We start from the raw sequence: 23777 nt of genomic DNA on the forward strand, positions 1-23777 counted from the left end.
GTTAAGGGCTGGGACACTGTTGGGTACAGTGTCCCCAACTTGAGGACGGACGAACGTGCTTCACGTTGAATGACACCAGTTCAATTCTGATTCTAAAGGAAGTCCAAGTTTCTTCATTTGTTTCTCCCCCACTTCAATCAAATGTCAAAGGTTTAGCCACTAAGTACCGCATTAACTATAATACTCCCCTCTTTCTGCATTCTGCCCTTCATCCTCTCCTCTGTTCATCAGTAACACAGTGAAGCAGCGGTTAGTGAAGTGTATAATGTCAAGTGACCTTTGTTTCTCAGCAAAGCCTCCTTTGGGATTTTTTTTCGGGTGGGGTGGGTGTGGGGTGTTTGTTGTTTTTAATTAAGTAATCTCTTTCCTTTCTCCCCCTTTTTTCCTCCAGCAACATAGCCGAGGCTCTCGTCAGTAAAGGCCTGGCCACAGTCATCAGATACAGACAGGATGACGACCAGCGCTCCTCCCACTACGACGAGCTGCTTGCCGCAGAGGCACGGTGGGGAACACGCGTTTCTCCTGCGCATTCTTTCATACAAATGGATGTTTATCCTCATACAAACGCTTTTGTGTGCTTCAGTTAGAAACACACACACCTGTGCACACACACACACATTCCTGTTACACAAAGTCTTTTTTGCCCCCCCCCCATTCACAAGTTGTGCACGACCTTGGCATATTTACTATTGGAAAGAGGAATAGAATTCAATATGACCCCGAGCTTTTTTTTTTTTTAAATTGTGTTTTCATTTGCTTTTATGTCCAACACGGCATCCGGAATTCATTTAGCAGTGACATTGTTGCACGTCACAGCTGATCATAGCTGCTGTGCCCCCTTGACACGGCAACATGGCATCACTCCTACACATTCACTCGTACAACTCATATATGTAATGAGTTTTTTTTTTTTTTTCTTCTTCTAACTTGCCTGGACACATAGACCATGTGCTGGATGCTTAATCAGAAATTCTCCTTACAGAGGCTCTATGAATACAATTATAAGGAGGTGCAGTGGAGAGATTTAGTACCACCTTTATTACTCTGCCATAGATTAAGATCTGCTGGCTATAGGTAGAGCAGATGCAAGGACAGCTTCTTCATATTACCAACTATCTCTCCCATACAGTGTCACTACCTGTCAGCTCTTGTTTTGTATTCTCTCCATCATCTCCTGTTTCTCTTCCAAGTTTGGACATTTTGTCCCCCTTTCTGCACCTTTACTGTTTTTAATTTTGTCCTTCTTTGGCCTTGCATGACTGTCCTTTCTTCTGTATTTCTCTCTTCTTCCTGCCTTCTCTCGTTCTTGCTCTCTCTGTCCCTGGAGGGGTCTTATTAGAGTTGATGAGAGGTTTCTGTCTATAGCCTTGGTTTTATTTTTAGTTCCTAGTGCACGAGGCCAATGGCCCTGCAGCTTTGGAGAAGCTTCCTCCTGGCTATTAAAGGCACATATATACAGTACATGCTTGCATCTTTAAAGCTCTTTATCTTAGAGGCAATGGTCCGCCTCTCAGTGACCCATAGGAAGCATAATTCCTCTCCACAGGCGCAACCTCAGTGGTCATCATCATCTCTTTCAACCCTTCAGGCTTTTTAAAATAGGGATACGATATAACCAGCCATCATGGCTAATCTCCTAGCTCTGGCTGTAAAGAAGCGACCCATGTATCTGTTTTTCTTCATCCCTCCCTTGTCATTCTTACAGATCTTCCATTATTCCTCAACCACTGTTTCCTCCTATATTCTGTGGATTATTTAGTTGGGGGGGTAAAAGATGCCGTTCCATTCGAGCCATTACGTTAGAGCTGGGAAGTGAAACTGGTGTGAATATACATCCAATTTCACCAACCTGCAGCGAGCCTATTTGTATCAGTGATGAGTCAAAGTAGTTCCATCTCTGCAGGTTTCTGTTTAATCCGTCAGCCTCACACTTTTCTATCATGATGTTGCTAGAATTCTGCTTGTGACACCTGTGTTTGTGGATTGTCTATGTAGGGCCATCAAGAATGGGAAAGGTCTGCACAGCAAGAAGGAAGTTCCCATCCACAGAGTTGCGGATATTTCTGGGGTAGGTACTGCATATTTTTCCATGGACATGCTAGTAATATGAATAGATAGATAACTTTTTTTCTAACGCAGCAACTATCAGAATACAACTTTAAGTCCCAGACTCCACTCCCTAAATCGTCATGATCATCACATCCCCTTCCTTCATCATAAAGAAACTTAAAAGGTTCTCAAAAACTAATCAGAACCAGAGCTTTTTTTTTTTTTTACATGTGCACAGGAGCTTTGATAGAGACATCCTTTGACTAATGAAGCCTGAATGGGAGTGCTCACCAAATAAACCTTAAATAAAGCGTGGGGAACCAATAAAAATCTCAGTGACAAGTAATGGGCTGTTGGAAGGCATGGCTTTTTAAGTTGTTTTATTTATCACAACCCCACAAGCTGTGATGTCCGCTGTCTTCTTTTCATCCTCGTCCCATACCCTTCTTAAATCAGTAATGCAGGATTGTTTAAGCCTCACTTCAACAGTTTTTATTTTCTGAATAAAAAGAAACTGAGACTTCATTTTCCAAGCATAGTTTTTCCCGTTTTCTGACTGCAAACCTATCTCTTGAGTTTTCCCCACACGCCACAAGACATGTAGTCCTACATGACTATGAGCTGTCACGGTGCTTCTAGACAAGCACAGGGTTTATTAACTCACAATATACTGCAGTGTTGTAGCTGTCCAAAGTTGTCAAGCTGAGTGGCTTGGCTGGATGAGCTTACATCGAGAGTAGTGCAGTGGAATTTGTGATCAGCTGAAATGTATGCTGATGGGACCGATAGGAAGATTAAAATGCTGGCACTGTGATGCGTTGTTGCTTTTATTGTTTTTTTTTCTTTTTTCTGTTGGCTGGGTGGTGAAAACACCGGCCTGTATCGGTGTACGATGTAGAAAACATCACATTCCTACAGATCTGACCTGATAATATTTTACTATACAACTTTCAGCATATTTTTTCCTTCTTACTCACTGGAATGGTCAGTTTGCAGTTTATCACCTTTGTCTCCGCAAACCCCTGTGACATAAGGAGGACGTGGACAACAATCTTCAAAAAAGCCGTTGTAGCTTCTTTTTCAACTACACTGTGAGATTTTTTCAGTAGGCAAGCCCTAACACTTGGAACGCGATGTACCCACCTCCACCCACACAGCTTACCAAACTGTTGTAGTTAACAACTACTTGGTCCCTTGCTAATGTTCCGCCCACAAGCGAAGTCAAGCCAATTTGAAAGTGCCTCAGCCGGATTCATTGACTTCCACTTTGTCACCCTCACAGTTATCTTTTTAAATCTCACACCTCAAAACCCTGAAAAGTCTGTATTCATTTATTCAGAATTGTTCCATTGCCTCAACCTCTACTAGCTTTTCCATTTTCCATTTTGTTGGGCCACTCTATGATCTACTGTTACCTCCAGAAACATAAATGCCTCATTACCTTTCTCACTTGAGCTCTCATAGAGTACTTGTAGGCTCTAAAGAGACATTTGCTTAAATTAATCAGTCCCTCTTCCTCTGTATAATCTGTCTTTTTTTTTTTTTAACTCGCAATGGTCCAACAGAGTTGGTGGTCATGGACACGGTCTGTAAATTGCCGTTTAAATTGTTATGACCTTACATTTAAATGGAGGCATTCAGCCAAGTTATTAAAGATCTCAAACATCAACAGGACTTTACAGTCGGACTAACATTGCTTTGCAAAACCGCTTTTGGATTTAATACTTTTCCTTATTGTCATCATCGTAACCTCTCTTTGTTTTATGGCATCAGCAGGACCAATAAACTATTGGAGCCTAAAATACAATTATGACAGGAGAATTGTTTTGCTGAGTGAGCAGCCCTCTGCTGTTGTGTCTGGGAGTTTTGTGTATTCAACACCAGCTAAAATGACCAAACTGTGCAGTGATGACTTGGGAGGGGCTTCAGTTGGACCGTACGCAATAAATATTTAACTTCATTAATGGATATGAAAAAAGCAACACACGCCATACTCTGTTTCTGATGTCGCACTCATTAGAAAGCATCCCGGTCGTCCTGCAAAGGCCGTGGCGATCATTACATTTCAACACCATGTTGTCATGCGTCTAGCACTTGTACGTATCGTCATCCATGTGAAGCCCCTTTAAATTCTCCCTTATTAGCGCAGCTGTGTCAGCGGTGGCGCCATTACACGCAGCTGCAGCTTGTTCTCTCTGTTAGCGCTGCAGTCAGGACACACACAAGATTTTCAGCACAGTTCAGGATCATTGCCAGTCAGGGCCCGGTGGGCGTGTGCGCGTGCACGCGCATGCACCAGTTGTTTGACTAGGCTAATGTAATGAGCATTCTTAAAGGACCAAAAATAGCAACATTGCCTCCCACCTCCTTCCACATCCTTCCCTTCCCCTCCCCTTCCCTTTCCCTTCTCTTCCTTTCTCTCCCTTTTTTCCCCTTCTGTGATATACGCACATGCACGTGCACAGGCACACCCCTCCACTAATGCATATGCAAAAACTACACACTCTTGTACGTCAGCATCCGTAAAGGTTCGCTGAAATGGATTATATTCAATGAGTGGGCCGCAGCCACAAATAGAGCAGCAATAGGTGTCTAAACATATGGTGTAGGAGACGAACAGAGGTGGTGGGATGAGGGTAGATGAAGCACTTGACTCACCTCGTACCTCTAAAGGTTGTATAATGAGGTCCTCTCACATGTCTCTTCTGTTTTGTTTTGTTTTTTTCTGAACCAAGTTAGACTACTCAGCCCACTCACTGCAGCTGCTGCAAACGTGTTTGTGTGAGCGACATGAATGTTTGCTTCTGTTGGTCTCCCACTCATGGGGCTATTTTGGACAGCAGTGGGCAGAGTTCAGGTGGTGGATCTTATGGCTAATGCACATACCCTTTACTCAGAGCGACATGCGTATGAATCCCACTTGTGACATGTGGTGTCTGATGTTTCATGTTTTTTTCCCCCCATTACTGCCCTTTGAATGTGTTACCGGCACATCGAATATTAAATATTTATTTTGTCCACTATTGTGTGCTGTTGCCCATGGGCACTTATTTAAATATTTTTTTTCTTATTATTGATCTTCCTCCCACCACCACATTTCCAGTTCTAGTTGAATAAGCACGATTTTTCTCTATATGTAATTTTGGCCAGGGCACAACAATAAGCTAGTGACACCATTACCAACAGAGATTAAGGCAGGAGGAGAGAGAATTATTTGTGACTGACAGAGTTTCCAGACTCGTCATAGAGAGGCAGAGCAGACTTCATTACCCCAGTACAAGTCTTCTAGATGTAAAAGAAAATATTTCTCATCACTCATCAGTAAACCTTTTCATACTGTCTCTTCTGGTTAGATTGCTTATTATTTGCCCAAAAGCTTTTTCTGTACTGTACCCATACTGATTTTTTTAAACTTTCTGTGACCAGTATTGTTATTTATTATCTTTAAAACAATTTACCAATTCTATTCTCATTTTTAAAGTGTATATATCAATAACTGCGATCCCCCACAATGGCAATAATTCCTTAAGGAAACACCGATAAAAAGAAATTTGAGTTGACAATCATGTTAAGATGAGATTTCACAGAAAGATAAATTTTCAAAAAATAACACTTTAAATACCCCGAAAATCCTCATCTGAGACAAATCCCACTCACAGAAGGAACCTACATTGAACTTGTATCCATGGAAACAAAAGAAATACAAAAGAAGACACCACTTCAGTATGTGGTTATGTGTAGAAAGTTTTTTGCCAATTAATTGGCTGTTGGACATTTTCTATTCCAAGCTATCATTATTACATTGGCATTTAAAAAGCTTTGAGTTACAACTCCTCTGTACATATGACGACATATTTAAGTGTCATATTGCTATATTTTGCTCAGTAAATAAAGTTATGTTGTACAAACTTTGCTCTTTAGACATTTATGTAACGGTGTTTGTCTTTCTTTTTGTTCCATCAGGAGACTCAGAAGGCGAAGCAGTTCTTGCCCTTCCTGCAGAGGGCTGGGCGGTCAGAAGCCGTGGTAGAATACGTCTTCAGCGGCTCCCGTCTCAAGCTGTACATGCCCAAAGAACCCTGCCTCATCACGTTCCTCCTTGCTGGTGGGTAGAGCTCTTTCTCCCTGAAGCAAAGGTCACTTCTGTCACCGTCCAAACCTCCTAATTACTGTATTATGACAGGCATTAGTTGCTGCCATCGTCTGAAAGCTCATTGGTATATCTAAATCAAGCAAATTGGGATTCCTGCCAGCCCAAAGGTTGGAATTAAAGACCTTGCAACATGTCCCAGCATGCAACCCTGACATGTGGAACAGGGTAGCAGGTTATCTAACATCGTCATCCTACATTTTTCCAAACGCCGTGAAGCAAAGTGTTGGCATGAAGCATGTGTCTCTCTCTCATCTCACGGCCTTTTCCCAGTTTGAGGTAGATTCACAATTTGCTGTGTCTGGACTTCCCATCTTCATGAGAACCTGGTTACTGCTGGAAGATAGAGGGATTTTTAATCTCTGGTCGATAGGCGTATGTTATCAGGTTTTTTGCGGCAGTAAAAGATAATGCAGTTCTTTTTTTCTGCCATTCCTTTAACATCGCAGGAGGTCATGTTATGACAACTTGAGTCCTCTTAGTAAGTTGTTGTATATTTGGCAGTCGACAGCAGTTTATCCCCCTTTGTTTTGGCCTGTCTCCTATCTGATGAACAGTCTTAGGGCACAGAACACAGATAATTAAAATCATTAAGTCCAACAAAGTACACCTGCAGGGATTAGTTGGTTAATAATTAGTTCCAGCCTCTCAGATGTTAGGATTTCCTGCTGAAGTTTAATTCACCACCCCGGGTTAAGTGTTGTTCTCAAACTTTCTGCTATTTTTTAGTCATTGCTTTATCTTAAGTGATCAGATTCAAATAAAAATTATGTTTATTAATTTGAACTGTCACTATTTTTTCATTTTTTTTTTAGGGTTAGGGTAGAGGCCGAAATTTATGTGGGGTGAAATACGGACTATTTAATGGCAGGTCTAGTGGTTAATTTCAGCCCCTCTACTGACTTGACAGTTTTCGCCAGTAATAAAAACACTATGACTGTATATTTGGCAGCCAACAATGATTTACACATCGTCCCAGGTCATAGGAATGATAGGAATACTTATCCCTACTGAAGAGGATGATACCCTTTATTATGGTTGCTATATAAAAGAACTTTCAATCCATGTCAATTTCAGTCCAACATTTGCCAGCCACACAGTTTTCTTCTGCTTCCACACTGACAAACACCATATATTTCTGACACTGGGATTCAGTTTAATTATGTGTGACTAAATCACTGATGCATTAATTAATTTTGTAACATCCTTTTGATTGTTTTTGCTATCCACTGGTAATTTTCATAATTATATTTTTTTTGTCTGTTGTCTATGACAAGACGTATTGACATGACCCCTCTCAATATGTAATTTGCATATAGAACCATAAATTTTTTTTATGCATAATAGATTAATGTTTGCTCCAGAGGACAATATTAATCTGCTGTAAATGAGACAACAAATATTGCCGTTATTATCCACATTAGGATAGATTATCCCTGATTGATAGAAACCATTCCCATGTCAATGTTGATTTTTTTTAATCTTCTACACCAATCAGAGCCATTTGTATGACTTGATGAGGTCCTTGTATGTTTCTCCCTTTACTGGTCATCTATTTCATGCGTTCTGAATTACAATGCTTACAAAATAAGATTATGTCTGGTGGGTCATGGCCTCAGTGCATCTCGGCATGTATGTTGTCGAATGCATGGGGTTTTTTTTTGCAACAACAGATGTTAATCATTTAACCACACATGAAAAGAAACCCTCAGGCACAAAGACACTCTTATTATCTCTCTGGCACTAATCTCCAAGCGCTCCCTATCTCCTTCCACTTTTCTTTTTCCTGTCAAAGCTATCTTTCCATGTTTTATTCACCCATCTGCACCACAGCCTGTGTTTTGAAATGACGCATACATGATAAATTGGCTGCCCCAAGCCAAGTTTATCTGTGCAAGAAACAAAGGGACCCCATTTGGACCTTTTCTACTTCAAACTATCACATGATGTCTCGACATTGTAAAGTGTGTGTAAATAAATTTACCCTGTTGAGTTTTTTTTGCAAAAGAAAATCATTTTTACATTTATAGTCTTCACATTTTACTCAGTATTTTGAATGTCAAGTGGTCCTGGTTGTTACGCAGGAGCTGGAACAGTTGTTAACCAATTACAAAATCAGAAACATTGTTTGGTTCTCCCACATTCTACATGTTGAAGTGTCCCTGAGCCACTGGATTAGCTCCCAGGGGATTTTTGGTTCGTATGAGACCAATTGGTATAAATCGTCATCACTCCCGATCAGCATGTGGCACCTCACATGTAGGCCTTAGAGTGGTCATTCCTACTATATTACTACTACTACTGCAACTACTACTACTACGGGGAGTTTTATAGATACATTGCAGTTGTTATTTTTGAATTTCCCATTGATTTTATGTTCAAGGTTAAGAAATGTTTCCATACAAGGAACTCATTTGCAATAATAGTAGATTAATCTGAGAAAGTTTTACATTTTCATCTGAAGAAATGATGCCCAAGGCAGAAAGCGTTGTAATAAATTAGTCAAAATTACAATAACAAAAATGCAGTACAAGCATCTTTGAATCTGAATTACCAGCTTTTTTAGCCAGCAGCATTTAGACGCATTGTTTGTCCTGATTTAAGGCTGAACCCGTCCTTTACAGAGTTGTTTCTCCGCTGAGGCACCATGAAGCCTCAGTACCTGTTCTGCACTTCATCCCCTTTCTTTCCTGTGATGAATAAAGGCAATGTTTTAAGACAAAAAGGGGGTAAAGAAACAAAGGGTGAGTAGAGAAGTCCAGGCTTCAAAGGGCCGGAGGTGCACCTCAGGAGTTAGAGGGAAGTTTTCTTCCCTCTCCTCCTGTAACACATTTCCTTTCTTCTCCTCTCACTTGATGGCCTTCATGGTGACACTTCCGTATGCAAGTTTGATAAAGGGTAAAGGAGTCGCTCACTTTCTGAAGATGGAAAGGAGTGCCCTCTATGCTGGAAAGGAGTTTAGGAAGAGGAGGAGGTGAAGTAAGATAAAGTGGCAGAAACAAAAAAAAAAGTTCAATTGATGTGAAATTTTTGGGTATAAAGGTGTGTTAAATCTAATGGAGACCAAGCAATGAAAAGTTTTTAAATGTCTTAATTCTTCAATTGCTTAAGAATTTCAGACCAAGACCAAGGGTTCATTAAAAATTTCTGAGAAAAGGTTTCGCAGTCATCTCGTCAAAAAGATGAAATAATTTTCTGTCGTCTAGAAACTTCAGCTTGTTCTATTTCTTATTCATGCTAGATTTCTGCAAATCAAATAAAAATTAAACTACCAGTGGTTAATAAGCAACAAATTTAAATTGAATAATATTAATATTTGAGACAACTATTACTATTACAGTTAAAATGACACCAAAATACATATTTTCACAAGTGCATGTTCCCACCTAGCTTTTAGGTCTTTGTGTGTTTCCCTCTCACTGCACTAATTATATCCTGTCAGCAGCCTGTCTAAAATCAAGAATTATTAACTCATCAACATAAAAAAAGACACTAATATCTTTCATACTGGGCTCGTTGTATCTTTCAAGTATCCATCTGTATCAGTAGCCATGCCAAAGTGAGAGAGTGTCTGGCAGGTTATCAGTATGAAGTTAGAGGCTAATTACCAGGGATATTAGTATAAGAATATGCAACATTTGTTTTTGAATAAATTGCATGTACGACATGCAATTTGTTCCTGAGATTCATTTAGTCTTTCCTTACTAAATTTAGCTCATAAGCTTAGAATGGTTACTGTATGTTGGATCAAATGAACATGTTAATTTTTGTTAAACAAAACTCGCTCGTCAGACTATGAAAGCATACAAATTTGTCAAATTGGTATTGGATTCTGGGAAGAATGACAAGTAGAATGATCATTCCTCAATGGAAGATCTCGTGTGGATCATGTAAGGTTATAAAACCATAGCTGAGTTTAAGAATTCAATACTGTAGATACAGTCCAGGTCTTCAGTCTTGAGGAACAAATTATACTGATTCAGTATCTGATACAGAGTGAGAAATGAATGGTGCAAACGGTGCTGGACATAGGCTTGGAGAGCACTAAGAAATGAATTAAAGACTTGAGACGCAACAGAATGGCCAATTGAAAATGTCTGCCGATAAGAAGAAAGCTGTGGATGAATGCAGTAAAAAACATACCCTAAGTGTTTTTGTCACTCGGTGAAGTGATTTATGAAGAGGACAGTTGATATGGAGTTTATGTAAATGGAGGAATTGATGCATACGTGTGCCGCTGAGATAGAAAAGCTGTGTGTGTTTAAGCTCAGAGTGTGGGCTGTATTTCATCCAGCATGTGGCTCGACATGAATTACAGATTAAAGTTTAAAATTTTCTACAGAGACCTCCCTCTCTTCTTCAAGCCTGGGAGTCACACAAAAGGGAAAATAATAACGCTGTATGATAATTTTTTTAGTGTTATTATGAAGCGAAAAGGCTGATAGATGCTTGTGATTTAGGAGGTCAAACTGCAGAATTTTGTCTATAAAGCTTATTGCACACAATTTGAAATGTGTGATTGGTGGGAAGTTTGATGTATTGAACTGATCTTCTAGCTGTTGTGAAGAACCTTTTATGGCAATATAGTGTGTGTTCATTGTTTGATGTCAGTAATGATCACTGTATGTCTTGTTTGACCTATTCCAACCCCTTAAAGCATTTGGATTTCCATGGATGGATTGTTGCTGATATAAGGCTAGACACTGTGCTCTATTTGCACAATTAATCCAATCAAATCAAAACAGAAATCAAGAATGTTTTCTTGATTTTCTGATTACAGTGTGCCCTCGTTCCTCGCGGGTAATGCGTTCCAGGAACCCCACGTGATTAACAAATTCCTGCGATAGAACAAGAAACTCTTATTATTTACGGTAATTTAAACGTTCATGAACCCTCCCCATACTGATAGTAAACCACCTTCGATCTGTATTACCTTTTCCCACACTCTTATCGACTGTTTAAAGCACTTTTGTGTGTCACTTATGTCCGAGACTCATGGAACATAGCGCACTCCCAGATGCCGTCATCCAATAGAATGTGCGTACGGTATCGCGTGACTGCTTACCAAAAATCCGCGATGAGGTGAAGTCGCGAGCGTTGATGCACGAATGCACGAGGGCGCACTGTATGTCTTCTGGTTTGTCTGGACTTGCTGTTCTTTTGACAAACATCTGTGTTGACCTTTCGCCCCTGTAATCGTTATCTTTCAGGTATCGAATGCCCACGCAGTTCCAGAAATACACCTGGGGGCATGCAGGTGGCCGAACCCTTCAGTGAAGAGGCCATGCTGTTCACCAAAGAGCTGGTGCTGCAAAGGGAGGTGAGAACATTCTTTCTCCAGTTTCATGATGTCTTTCAAAGTTGGTTTCTTCTTTTTTGGTGCATTGATGATACGGAAAATATTTTTTTACGCTCATAGTTGGAAGTTGAAAGCAACCTTTATACCTATTAAAATGAAATGGCAGAAGTGGGTACTTTCTGCAAGCAGTCTGTATTTTTAAATTTGTGTTTATTTGTGTTTGTATGTTCATTCATTCATCGTCTTGAAGACGAGACAAATGAAATCATCTTATCTTCAGCCGTTTATCTGAAATCCGGATCACGGGTTAGGCTGAAGTCCATCCCAGCTGGCTATGGGCAAGAGATGGGTACACCCAAGACATGTTGCCACTTCATTGCATTGCCATAATTAGACATACATTTTTAAAAAAGGAACATAAAAGCACAAGGACATCCATCATGTGTTATATCCACATTGTTTCACTCATAGTGAGTATTTTAGTAAATTGTTACTTGTATTTTTACTTAACACAATAGGTCTTTTTTTAATAACTTGTGTAGTGTTTTCAACATGTGGTTGTAGAAACACACACTACACATTTAAGATTTTATCAGTCAATCAATCAGTCAATCTATTATGTTAAGAAAATGGACATCTGATTACATAAAAATAATCAAATACATTTTTCATAACTTTTGTATTAAAGGAACCCGTGGCTAGAGAGAACTTGTGTGCTGAGCAGCAAACGAAAAGGAATAGAGAAGAGAAAACTTAAACAGTGGCTCAGAGAAGAAATATGCCATGCAAGCAGAAAAAAGACAGATGGAAGAGGAGAGTTTAAGACAAAAAAGTATTACAGATAGACAAGATGGGAGACAGGACACAGAGGAATAGGAGAAAGTATTGAAGAGAGGCAGAGAAAAGGAACAGACAGACAGTAAAACAAGTAAAGGTTTTCAAGAGAAATAAAAATTTTGAAAGGTTTGCTTTCAAAATTTTATTTGAAAATAATATTGCTTGCAAAAAAAGGCTACAAATAAATCATTGGACTCTCCAGCCACAGAAACAAAGAAGATGCTATCAGGAAGCAACATAAGGAATCCAAACATTAAAAAAAAAAACTCTTCTATTTTTCAACATCGTCAAGAGAGAGCTGGAGAAAAACAAGCAACCCCCTTGGCCCCCTGTTGCCAAAAATCAGCAGTAAGTGTATCATCAGGAAAGATCCTAAAAAAGTACCATCTTCTTCCCCTAATCCAGCAGTTTGGGCCATTGACAAAGCTAATGAGAGGAAAGTAACAGCCAACAAAAAAGCCAACATTCCTCCAAGGTATGTTAGAGGGATGCAAAATCTTTCTTCAGTTTTTGTGGTCTAAGTAATAAACAATAATCAGCGCTACATCCTCTTGTGTCTCATTCACTTAAGTAATTTTTTTCTTTAGAGGCAAAATAAAAGATAAAATTTGAAAATACAAATTTTTAGAAATCTGTTTATAACAGTGTTAAATTAAGCTTTCAGTTTGTATATTATACTTTATTGCATATCAGAGTAACTAAACACTATTATAACAAACATCAGTTCTTAAGATCCTTGAAGGGCTTATTATCATTATATAATAAAATATATTTCGTATGTCTGATAGAGTTGACAGAAATTAAGTTTTTAAGGTAAACTTGTGAAATATTTTTTAACCTCCAACCTGCATTTTTACATGATTAGATAGCACAGATGTTTATCTACATTAATGTATACTCTAATAAATGTAGTGTAAATTTTCAAAAAATGTTTTCCAGAGTGTTTTGTCCCAACTCTCAAGAATCAGTGATATAAATTGTACACACACACACACACACATACACACACACACACACACACACACACACACACACACACACACACACACACACACACACACACACACACACACACACACACACACACACACACACACACACACAAACACACCCTTCTCCCCCTGGTTACACCCAGTTTCACCTGATTAGTGCTTGTGGGCTTTAAAAAACTCCAGTCCACTTTGTGTCAGTTCATTCACATGCTAATAGGTTTTTATAGGAAACAGTGGACAGATTGAAGCCCTGATGGAACCAGCTATAATCCTGCCTCCACTTATCCATGCCACACACTCCCTGTCTTTATTTCCCCCTCTCCATTCCTATCTATGTTTTAAAGGCTTTTTTTTTTTTTTCCATAGACAGTGGCTGACTCAACTGTCCTCCAGTATTTAATTGTCATGGAAATGTAGCCTTGGCGAGCAGTTGGAGGTGGATGAGTGCCTGGGTGTGTGTGGCAATCCAGTGGTGTAGTTAAGATCAAGATATATTTGTCTGAAATAATGAATGCACAGAACGGGCATCCAATTGGTGCAGCTTGTCATGCAAAAATGTATTAAACCTACATTTTTTATATTTGAAAACACATACTTTGCCACCCTCCCTGTCTTTCCTAAATCCTCACAGAAAATAAAGACACTGTCACACACTTCCTCACGCATCTTCAGCCTTACCCGTCATCGTTTGTGTCAGCAAGTTTTCACAGGTAGGTGGGAGTTAGCAAGGAGTCCGGCGCCATATAATGAGTTATGAGCCCAGTGCGGGGGCTGCTTGGCCGGCTGCACTGATCTGCTGTTATTGGCTAATGTGATAATATGAACAGGAACACACACATTCCCAAATGGATGCATTCAGCACAGCTAAGCACACACACTTTTTTTAAGGCAAGAAAAAAAGAAAGCCTGCGAGAGAGAATCAGTCATCAGTATCTATCCTTGATTCACCTCCTCTAAGATATCACCAAACACATGTGGATATGAAAGTGTCGGGCTAGAAATGAGTGACGTGGATGGCTGTGCTATGAATAGAGTTATATGAGAGACAAGAAATGCAAAAGCTCTGAGAGAAAACTTAGCAGCAACAGAGTGAAAGATGTGATTTATAACGGAGAGGAACACACTGCAACATCCCTCAGAATCCACCCCTCCCCCCTCTCACTGCGTAGCATAGCAAGTTCGACTGAAACAGGTTATTAAGGTACGTCACACTCAGGAATATGAATATGGATCATTTGATTTCATTAGCATAGGATTATGCTGTTGATTTGTCTCTGAATAGCATCTGATTGCAGGAACTTTGGGATGTTTGGGGAAAATGACTTCACGTGAACGATTTGGGTTTTGGTGGCATCTTTATTTGCATTCAGAAAATGTTTTTCTTGCTCTTGTTTGCTTGACAATCATTTTGCATTTTTTTTGGGTCTGTTTATCTGATGACTTGTTGACTCAATGGTCCTACTTCTTTTCCTCTTCACACTTCCATATTTCAGTACTCTGTAATTATATAATCTTGTTTTTCTTGTCTCCTTTGAAATTGAGTTTGGGTGCAGACATGAGTGCACTCTGTACTTGTTTTCTTTGGCTAATAGCCCTTTCTCTCTTTGTGCCTCACTGTCACCTCTCTTGTCACCTCTACTGTCCTTTTTTTTAAAATTTCTGGTGGGAATTTACTGTTCTCTCTTTCCCTACTGTTCTCTCTTTTCCCTACCTACTACATGCAATTTCCTCCGGGATTAATAAAGTATCTATCTATCTATCTATCTATCTATCTATCTATCTATCTATCTATCTACTTTGCCATTTCTACCTCCCCCCCCAACTCACCTTCTCTCTTCACCGACGGAGTCACATCTAAATTTCTGTTGATGCAGACATGCACGATTAATTTGACATTCAGTGAGGGGACCAGCCCCTGTTTCAGTCTCTTATTTAAAAACCCTCACTGCTCTTGTTTCTTTTACTTTCAGGCTGCAAAAATCTGTTGTGTTTATTTACTGTGGGATCGTTGATCCCTCCTTATGATACAGCAGTGTTGGCATTTAGCGTGTCGTCTTCATTGTGTTTTTCTGAAGAATGAATTATCATTGTAAAAAATACAGCAATTTATTGTTCCGGTTAAATGGCGGATGATTTTTGTCTTCTATTTTTAAGGTGAGGTGCTCTCAAAAACTCCCACCATCACCCAATTTTGAAGACTTTTCCAGTCGATTTTTGTTTGTCACCGATATATCACATCATCAAAAGATCACACTGCCATCCGACTGTTCTGTCTTGCATTTCACAAATGTCTTATTCGCCCTCCGCTGTCGCCTCAGAGTTGGAATAACACAGACATTATTAATTGTGATCATACAGAACATTCAGTCTGTATATAGGTGCACCAGGCCCGCCTTTTTTAGGTTGTGGAAATTGAAGGTCTCTTACAGTCTGTCTCCATCCCACCGCTGTACCTGTGTGGTGTTAACATCTGAGACAGGAGTGAAAAGGAAAAACCCATCGGTAAACACCATTCCCTAGATGTTCCGCTTTTCTTTCTTCGTCTATTCTTTTCCTCTCACCTTCTGTTGACAAAAAAAGCAGTGATTCACAGCATCAGTCACCAAAACTCTCTGCTGATTTTTGCCTTTATTCTTTTGGTTGTCAACTTCAAAAGCTCAACCAGGAGCGACAAGGATGTAGGAATTTATTGGATGAGTGAGGAAGGTGGTATAATTAATGCTGTTTTCTCATTTAATGAGTCAATGAAAAATATTCAAACGATTCTTAAAGCGGAATTAAAATATGGGAACAAAGATGTCTGGAATGTGAAATACGACACCTCAAATATCACAGATGCTGCTGTCAAAGTCAAGAGCATCATAGATATTTAAAAGCCATTTAAGACCTAATCAAATTATCATTCTCAGGATGAAACTGGGTGTTTTTAAATGTTGGATTTCAGTTTCCTGCTGAGTGTTTTGTCAATGTTGTTAAACCCATATAGAAATGATTTTATCTTAGAGAAAATGGTCTGCACAAAATATTTCCCAGAATGGGCCACTGATTTGATCTGTTCATGCATGTGTATTTGTGTGTGTTTTATATGTCTGTGTGTTGACAGTGTTTCGAGTTGAATAAATAATCACAAATTGAGAGAGGAAAACAAAACTAAGAATGGCGGATGAAGCTGAGATGTAATGTTTGAGTACACATGATATTCGGCTAAGTGGGTAATTATTTGTAATGAATTCATCCACTTCCACAACTCGTTTATCGTATCGACCTCATTTAGTCTAGGTGGTCAAATAAATTATCTCTATGTATAAAATGGAGAAATGTGTTTTACTTAGTTGAACATACATGAAGAAGACCTGAATGTCAGAGAAGTCTATTTATACTTTTTCTTCTGCTTTTGTATTTGTACAGTGAGGGTGCTTTGAGACAATAAATTGCATTATGCCGTTTGGATTATCTCCCTGTATATTTGACTTCATCTGAGAAGAAATCGTCAAAAGGGGAGGAAAAAGTTATTGTTCAGAAGTCCCCCAGCCTCTGAAAACTTGTCAACAATCTGTTCTGGAAGGCAATGATGCAAGGACAGGCTCGGAAGAGTACTTACTTTAAGGTTTGATAGACTCTGAAGTGTATGTCATCCTTTGATGATTAAAAAAAAGGTTAAATTCCATCTCCAGTTGGAAAGACAATAACGAATAAATACAAAACAGCGTTGGATTCAAATGGATTATAATTTTAATATAATTTCCTTAGTCCTAATTTGCACAAGTACACTCAGCCACTTACCTCTGTCTTTTGGAGTTGAGAAGCGTGCACATTGTTCTTTTTCTTTAGACAAGGATGAAATTGGCCTCCACGTTTTCATAATGCGAACGCTGCGCGAGGCAGGCCGTCACAGGTGAGGTTGTTTGGCGCGTTTCGCCTACAGACCCGAACGAGGTTGCCTTGTGAATACTTGATGAGTCACCTGAGTCACCGCATCTACGTGTTGTTACAGATGTTCTTGCCGAAGATTTTAATTCAATCATAAAACGCCCAGCACCTCGGAAATGTCAATAGGATTGTGCGTTCTGTGCTGTCGTGCGGCGATTCTTACTGTGCCATTACCTCATGTGTAAATAGCCACATTGCGACGATGGGATAATTGAAATGTTACCTCGTTGTCAGTTCCTACTTCCATCTGTCTCTTCACATCTGTGGCCAGATCAATTCATTTAGCATTCTCCACACAGGCAGAGGCACACGGAATGCATCCTTCATACATTCGAGCTGTTTTTGCCTTTCAGGGCTTCAGGATGGCATTGGATTTTTCTACAGCTTCCTTACTCATTGATTTCCAATCATGCTTGAATTACTTTGGCGCGAGGCAGATTACTGCATCTTCTAGTCTTTGACCGAGTCTCCTTCGCTCGTGCTTGCATCACACATCATTCTTCATGTTGGCCCGTTTTCCGAACATGCATTGTGATCGGCTTCCGTTGTTATTTATTTATTTATTTCTTTACTTACGTATTTACCTGCTTTCCCATACTTTGGTATGCAAACTGTGTGTGTCTGTTTGTGTGTGTCTGTTTGTGTGTGCGCGCAAGAGAGTGAGTGAGAGTACACATCATGAATAATACATAGTGTGGTTTCCTGGTCAGCGGAACAGACAGACTGTTGGGATTGTGAACTGCCCCTCGGGTCCCCCACCCCCCACCCCCACCCCCCAACACACACTGTAGTTAAACAAACCACAAGTGTAAAACACAGCCCTGCGCTCACATTACTGCTGCTTCATAGCCACAGACAGGATCTGTCCCCATCCATTCATAAGTCAAGCACCGTCTTGAATAGCATGACTGCATTTTACTGTAACCTTATCTTTATATCTTTATTTTGTAGCTACTTCCCTCTGATGTTTTACCAGTTCAAGTGTGTATTTGTACCTCAGTTATATGGTTGATACCTAATGATAGGTTTGTTACCCATTCTGCACCCAAGCCTCCTAGCCTCACCTAAATGACCACGGATTGTCTATAGTCTGAGCAGTTGTATTTAAATTGTAATTTAAGGTTTGACCTTGAAACTACGAAAGCTTCCATTCCATTAACAGCACCATCAGTGGAGTACTGACCATAACTTCTGATCCTTTCTGCATTACCTTCAACTAATTAGCGTCACAGATTGAGATCGGCTTTTGATTGCAGCAGTTTTCAAATGGAACGTTCTTCATCCCGTTCGCGTGTATCAGTGTCACAGTCGAGCAGCTCAGCTTTATTTCTTGAAAAAAATTGTGAGTTATAGCCTGGGGGGGAACAGAGCGACCCACATAAAAACACATTCACACCATCGCACTTACGGAGAGATAGATGGACCTGAATAGAGATTGAACGATGAGAGCTAGAGAGAAACCTTCTCACCGCTTTATCACCCCGGTGTTTACGAGTTTGACCTTGTGCTTACATGTGTGTGTTTGTGTGTGTGTTTGTGTGTGAGAGAGCGATGGAATTGCAACTTCACAGTCCTCCTTGATAAGCATACCCTGAAAGCTGCGGCGACACAGGCACACACTGTGCTCAGGGACCAGCTGAATCCTCCTAGCCTTTTTCTCAACATGAAGGGAACTGCAGTTCTCTTCCACATCAATAAGGGCGATAGTATAATGCTCTTATGCACTCGCACTGTTCTGTCTTCATGTGGCTCTTCCTGTATTTATCTAATGTGCAAGGTTTTTTCTTTGTCACCTTTAAGCTACGTTTCCCCTGGTTTCTAAACATACTGGATCATTCAGATAATCATTCTTGCTTTATTCCTTCAGTCACCACAGTCTCAGTCTGACTGCAAGAATAAGGGAAATGCAGAGAGACTAGTTAAGAAAAATAACATTAAATTAAGAGTTTCGAGTAACTATTATATTTAACGGTGGCAGCCAAGAAAAGTCCACTCAATAGGTCAATTTTTATCTGTTGAACTGACTTATTTACATATCGTATTGGCATTTTTGACAAAGCGGTAACAATTGTTAGTTACTTAGAGGGTTTCTATAAAATTCTAGTAATCTTTCTGAAGTAATTAAATGCATGTGGTAACTATAATGATAAGAAAGTCTAATAAGACCCTAAACAATTTCTCTGCTGAGACACAAGTTTTGTCCTGCTAATCCTCTTGGGTGACTAGACTGTCCTTCAATACTTGTTCAACCTCATGACGAAGTGTCTTCAGTTTGATTTCAGTGTTTGGTTTAGTTTTTGGCATTTGTGCACTCATTAATATTCCTTTTAGTCTTTATTGTTGCATTATATTACTCGCACTCGCTTCCCCTGTGTGAATTTTGCACATGCACACCAGCAGCCCTCTCGGGTTTCACCAGTTCGAAGACAAGAAATCCTTCCTAACAGCACAGCCAACCTCATTTCAGCAGCTGCACAGCAGTTAAAACAACATATAACATGATACATAGAGCAATTGATTCAAAGGATAGCACTGTAGTGGTTTATTCATGTTATTTATTGCACTAGAAATAAAATATTGCTCATAGATCATTGGACTCCCATAGATACGAGTTGAATCTGTGATGAGTCCTCTTGAGGAAATGGCTCTAAGCCTCCATGCCTTATTGATGCTGAGATTGATCCTATCATGTTGTCGACTGTGAAATAATATCAAGAGCTATTGACAGATTCACTGGCACATACATACTCATTGTGTATTCTTCCACCCATAGTTGAGATACATAAATAAACTAGATATGATATTATATATTGATGCAGTTTTAATAATGTTAATCCATTGTTGCTCGATTTCTGACTTCTAACACCCTTGAAGTCAGTGGAGGAGAGGATTTTTTTTTCTTCTTGTCAGTATTATAAATGCATGAAGGTTGACGTGTGTTAGGTTGTATCTATACAGGCTAGCACAAACCATATAGCTCTTTTTCACACATACTGTGGGTTCTCTCGACAACACAGTAGTTGCTACACATCAGTGCTGTCTCTACTGTAGGATTGAAACACGTACCACAAAGACTTGCACACAGTAAAAAAATCAGCTGTCATTCCAAGAAGAGCCAGTTGGTCTCTGCCTTCTCTCTCCCACTCCTTGTCTCAACTGTTTCTATGATGGCCAAATCTTTTTATGGCTCGAGCACACTAAACCGGCATCTTCACCTGTTCTCGTCTTGGCATATTCGCTGTGTGCATCGCTGTGCGTCGTGTCAGTCTTCTGTCACTTTCACGCTCATTGAGTTGTCAATGTCAAGCCCTCGCTGCTCAAAGGGCACGCCTCCGTAGACCTCCCATAGCCTCTCGTCTTGTTCTTCTCTTTTTCCGCTTCCACCTTTTTTGCCTCTGCTTTCACAAGACACATCTGTGTGTGTGTGTGTGTGTGTGTGTGTGTGTGTGTGTGTGTGTGTGTGTGTGTGTGTGTGTGTGTGTGTGTGTGTGTGTGTGTGTGTGTGTGTGTGTGTGTGTGTGTGTGTGTGTGTGTGTGTGTGTGTGTGTGTGTGTGTGTGTGTGTGTGTGTGTGTGTGTGTGTGTCTACCTGGCATGAGCAGGGGAATGTAGCCTGGAGATTTTAATGAATAAGCTCTGAGTAAAGGCCAAAAAAGAGGAGAGATTTGAAGCGGTAATCCTTCGCCAGCTTACCCCAGCACAACATTCCGATGCCTACACCCTTATCCCCACATCAGCATCTCCTTTCATCCACCTTTTCAGTCATTCAATTTCTTTATATCCCTCACCAACAAGAGAGAGGCTCTCAGCGGCTGTGTCAGCGATCAGCATCTCATCTCACCCCCTCTCCTTCTTTTTTCTATGTTCTCTCAAAGAAGTGTCAGTGTGTACGCAGGGAAGAACAAACCTGGCAAATTCATTTCAACAGCCAACAGAAATTGGGCTCTGAGCTTTGAAATCAGACAGATAAAGCTAATGGCTGAGGTGGGCAACAAGCAGGGAGCTATATGTGAATGTGCACAGCAATTTCAATTGATACCAACTACAGAAATGCACCTACTTTAAACTCATTGCTTGCTGAATCTCTCTGAATATGCAGGGGTGTATGCAGGGGGGAGTTCCAAGATAGGCTGGCCAGGGCACTGCAGTTTCCTAAAATGCTTTTGTTGCCAAAAGATAGTGTGCTGCTGTGGAAGTGTGTTCAGTTAGATGATCAATAGCTTCGAGGCCTATATTAAATTTCATTACCTGTGATTTGATTTTAGTATTTGAACACGTCGCTATTCTAACCAGGCCAAGGCATTTTTTAAAATAAATTACCTTCAGGTACAGTTTTGATCTAATGATCTTTTGTTGAACAATCACTTGGAAACTTGTGTTGCCAGGCATCACTGTTTCTATAGTGCTGACATTTAGCATTGAGTCTAATACACAGATAGATTAAATTCTTGCCTGCTCATATCTTATGTTGCTGCTCCATATTGGGCGTCTACCACCTAATGACTCGTTTGCCACTTTTGGCTGAGAAATGTGCAAAAAACACAACGTATGTACACACACAGACACACACACAGACACACACACACACACACACAGGAGTTATTATCTCCTGGAACAATACTAATAGATTCATGTACTGTTGTGAGCAAACAGTTTGTGCCTCTCCTGCCAACAGGGTGGGAGGGTGAACACTTGCCAAGTCTCCTCTCCTGTCTCCTCTCCTGTCTCCTCTCCTGTCTCCTCTCCTGTCTCCTCTCCTGTCTCCTCTCCTGTCTCCTCTCCTCTCCTCTCCTCTCCTCTCCTCTCCTCTCCTCTCCTCTCCTCTCCTCTCCTCTCCTCTCCTCTCCATCCTATTAAACTCCTGTTTGACTAGCACCTCCACAGGCCTTTTTGCTCCAATCACTGTTGGAAGAAACCACCTACTTCTTCCATTTTTTTCCTGACTACCTGCTCTTGGTCCCACATGTTTACACTCACATCCTCAACTGTAAGTCAAATCAGCCCATAACATTACTGCAGCGGCAAAACCAAAACCGTAATTGATGGACTAACAAATCTCCTCGCACATATACATCTTTGATTTGTCTGGTTGCATTTAATTAGCTGCAATGAGGAACAAGAATGATGGGGGGGGGGCCAGTATAACTGTCTAATTAAAAGTTCCCCGGTTCGGTTGGTACGTATATCACTTGGCCCATTGAGGTAATCGTCATTTTAGGGCCACAAAGCATCTGAGTCACTCTGTCTTGAAGTGTTCCGTGAAAATGTCAAACACAACCATGGAACCAGAAAGTGAATATGGAGAGTAATTTATGTAATTTGGAAAGTTTGTGTGACCCTATGAACATTGTTTTGATGCTAATTATCTTTTTTGGTGATTTAGTTGATTACTTTTCTTGCTTTGGGGTCATAAGGGATTATTTTCTTTAAACGTTCATTTTAATTAACTTGATCTTAATTATTTGTTCGACTTCCAAGGACTTCATAGTTGCCAAAGTACAGCTCTACGGAATGGCACAAAGATGGCTTGTTATAGACATAAATATGCAGCCACTGGATTTAAATGATCTTTTGCTGTCTGTTTTCTGGGACAGCTTTGAACAGTTTCTAGTGGAGGAGGCCCAATGAGACAGGACCGGGCTCCCCTATTGTGACTCCTACACAAGCCTTTCACGTAAAAGTCCTCCAATCGCATATCTGTTTCAAATGTTTTTACCACGGCTGAATGCCAAGTACAATACAACCAAAAGCCAAAAAGTATAGTTAATTCTATATGCAGTTAACAGTTTTTTCTCCTTGTACACAATACATTTTTCATTCCAATGATCGTTTTTTTGTTGTTGGTCTAAATTAAAGAGATAACAGATTGAGTGAAATGTTTAATGACATTCTTACAGTTTTATTGCTACCTTCGATCTGCCAGCAATCCCACATTCAGTTCTATTAAGTAACCATTGCGCTTAAAACAAGCACCTTGGAGAAACCATTTACCGAGATCCATTAAAACTTGTTGCAGGGGTCATTGCCTGGGCCCTATTATTATAGCAGCTTTTTGACTCTTTTTAAACCATCGCAAAATTTGAAAGCCTCATGAATAATGAAAACTCAATGGGTTGACACTGCCTGTAGAAATAGGTTGACTGATATGTGACCTAATCCAAAAAGGTCACATTTTCACCAATGTCTGGTGGTCAGTTTGTTTCAGCAGGATCAAAGTCCTAGGATTGATTTTTTATGAAACCTAGTAACAGGATTTCGCATTGCCCAGAAGATAATCCACTAAAATTTGTGACAGATTCAGCTTTTCTTTGCCCTTTAACAATGCTTTTAACAGTGTTTGAACAACACTTTATTATTGCATCATTCCACAAAAGCGACTGAATAAATTGCCACAAAACTTTTTGGAGTGCTTGAGTATGGGTCAGGCAAGCTAAACAGAAGTTTAGAATTGGCCAGCTTTTGCGGATATGCTCTCTGAAGAGTACTGTTGTAGTCTGATCTTTGTGATTTATGCTGACCAA

At 40.0% G+C, this 23777-nt stretch overlaps 1 protein-coding gene across 1 annotated transcript in view; it reads left to right on the forward strand.

Annotated features, from left to right (window-relative positions):
- Positions 1 to 23777, forward strand: part of snd1 (staphylococcal nuclease and tudor domain containing 1) — a 144914-nt gene that overhangs the window by 31302 nt on the left and 89835 nt on the right. Inside the window, exons 13-16 of the mRNA XM_068306401.1 lie at positions 392 to 502; positions 1996 to 2068; positions 6013 to 6154; positions 11410 to 11519. Of these exons, the coding sequence (XP_068162502.1) occupies positions 392 to 502; positions 1996 to 2068; positions 6013 to 6154; positions 11410 to 11519 (436 nt within the window). The remainder of the gene's footprint in view (positions 1 to 391; positions 503 to 1995; positions 2069 to 6012; positions 6155 to 11409; positions 11520 to 23777) is intronic.

Source organism: Antennarius striatus, chromosome 22 (genome assembly GCF_040054535.1).
Source record: "Antennarius striatus isolate MH-2024 chromosome 22, ASM4005453v1, whole genome shotgun sequence".
NCBI classification, from domain to species: domain Eukaryota; kingdom Metazoa; phylum Chordata; class Actinopteri; order Lophiiformes; family Antennariidae; genus Antennarius; species Antennarius striatus.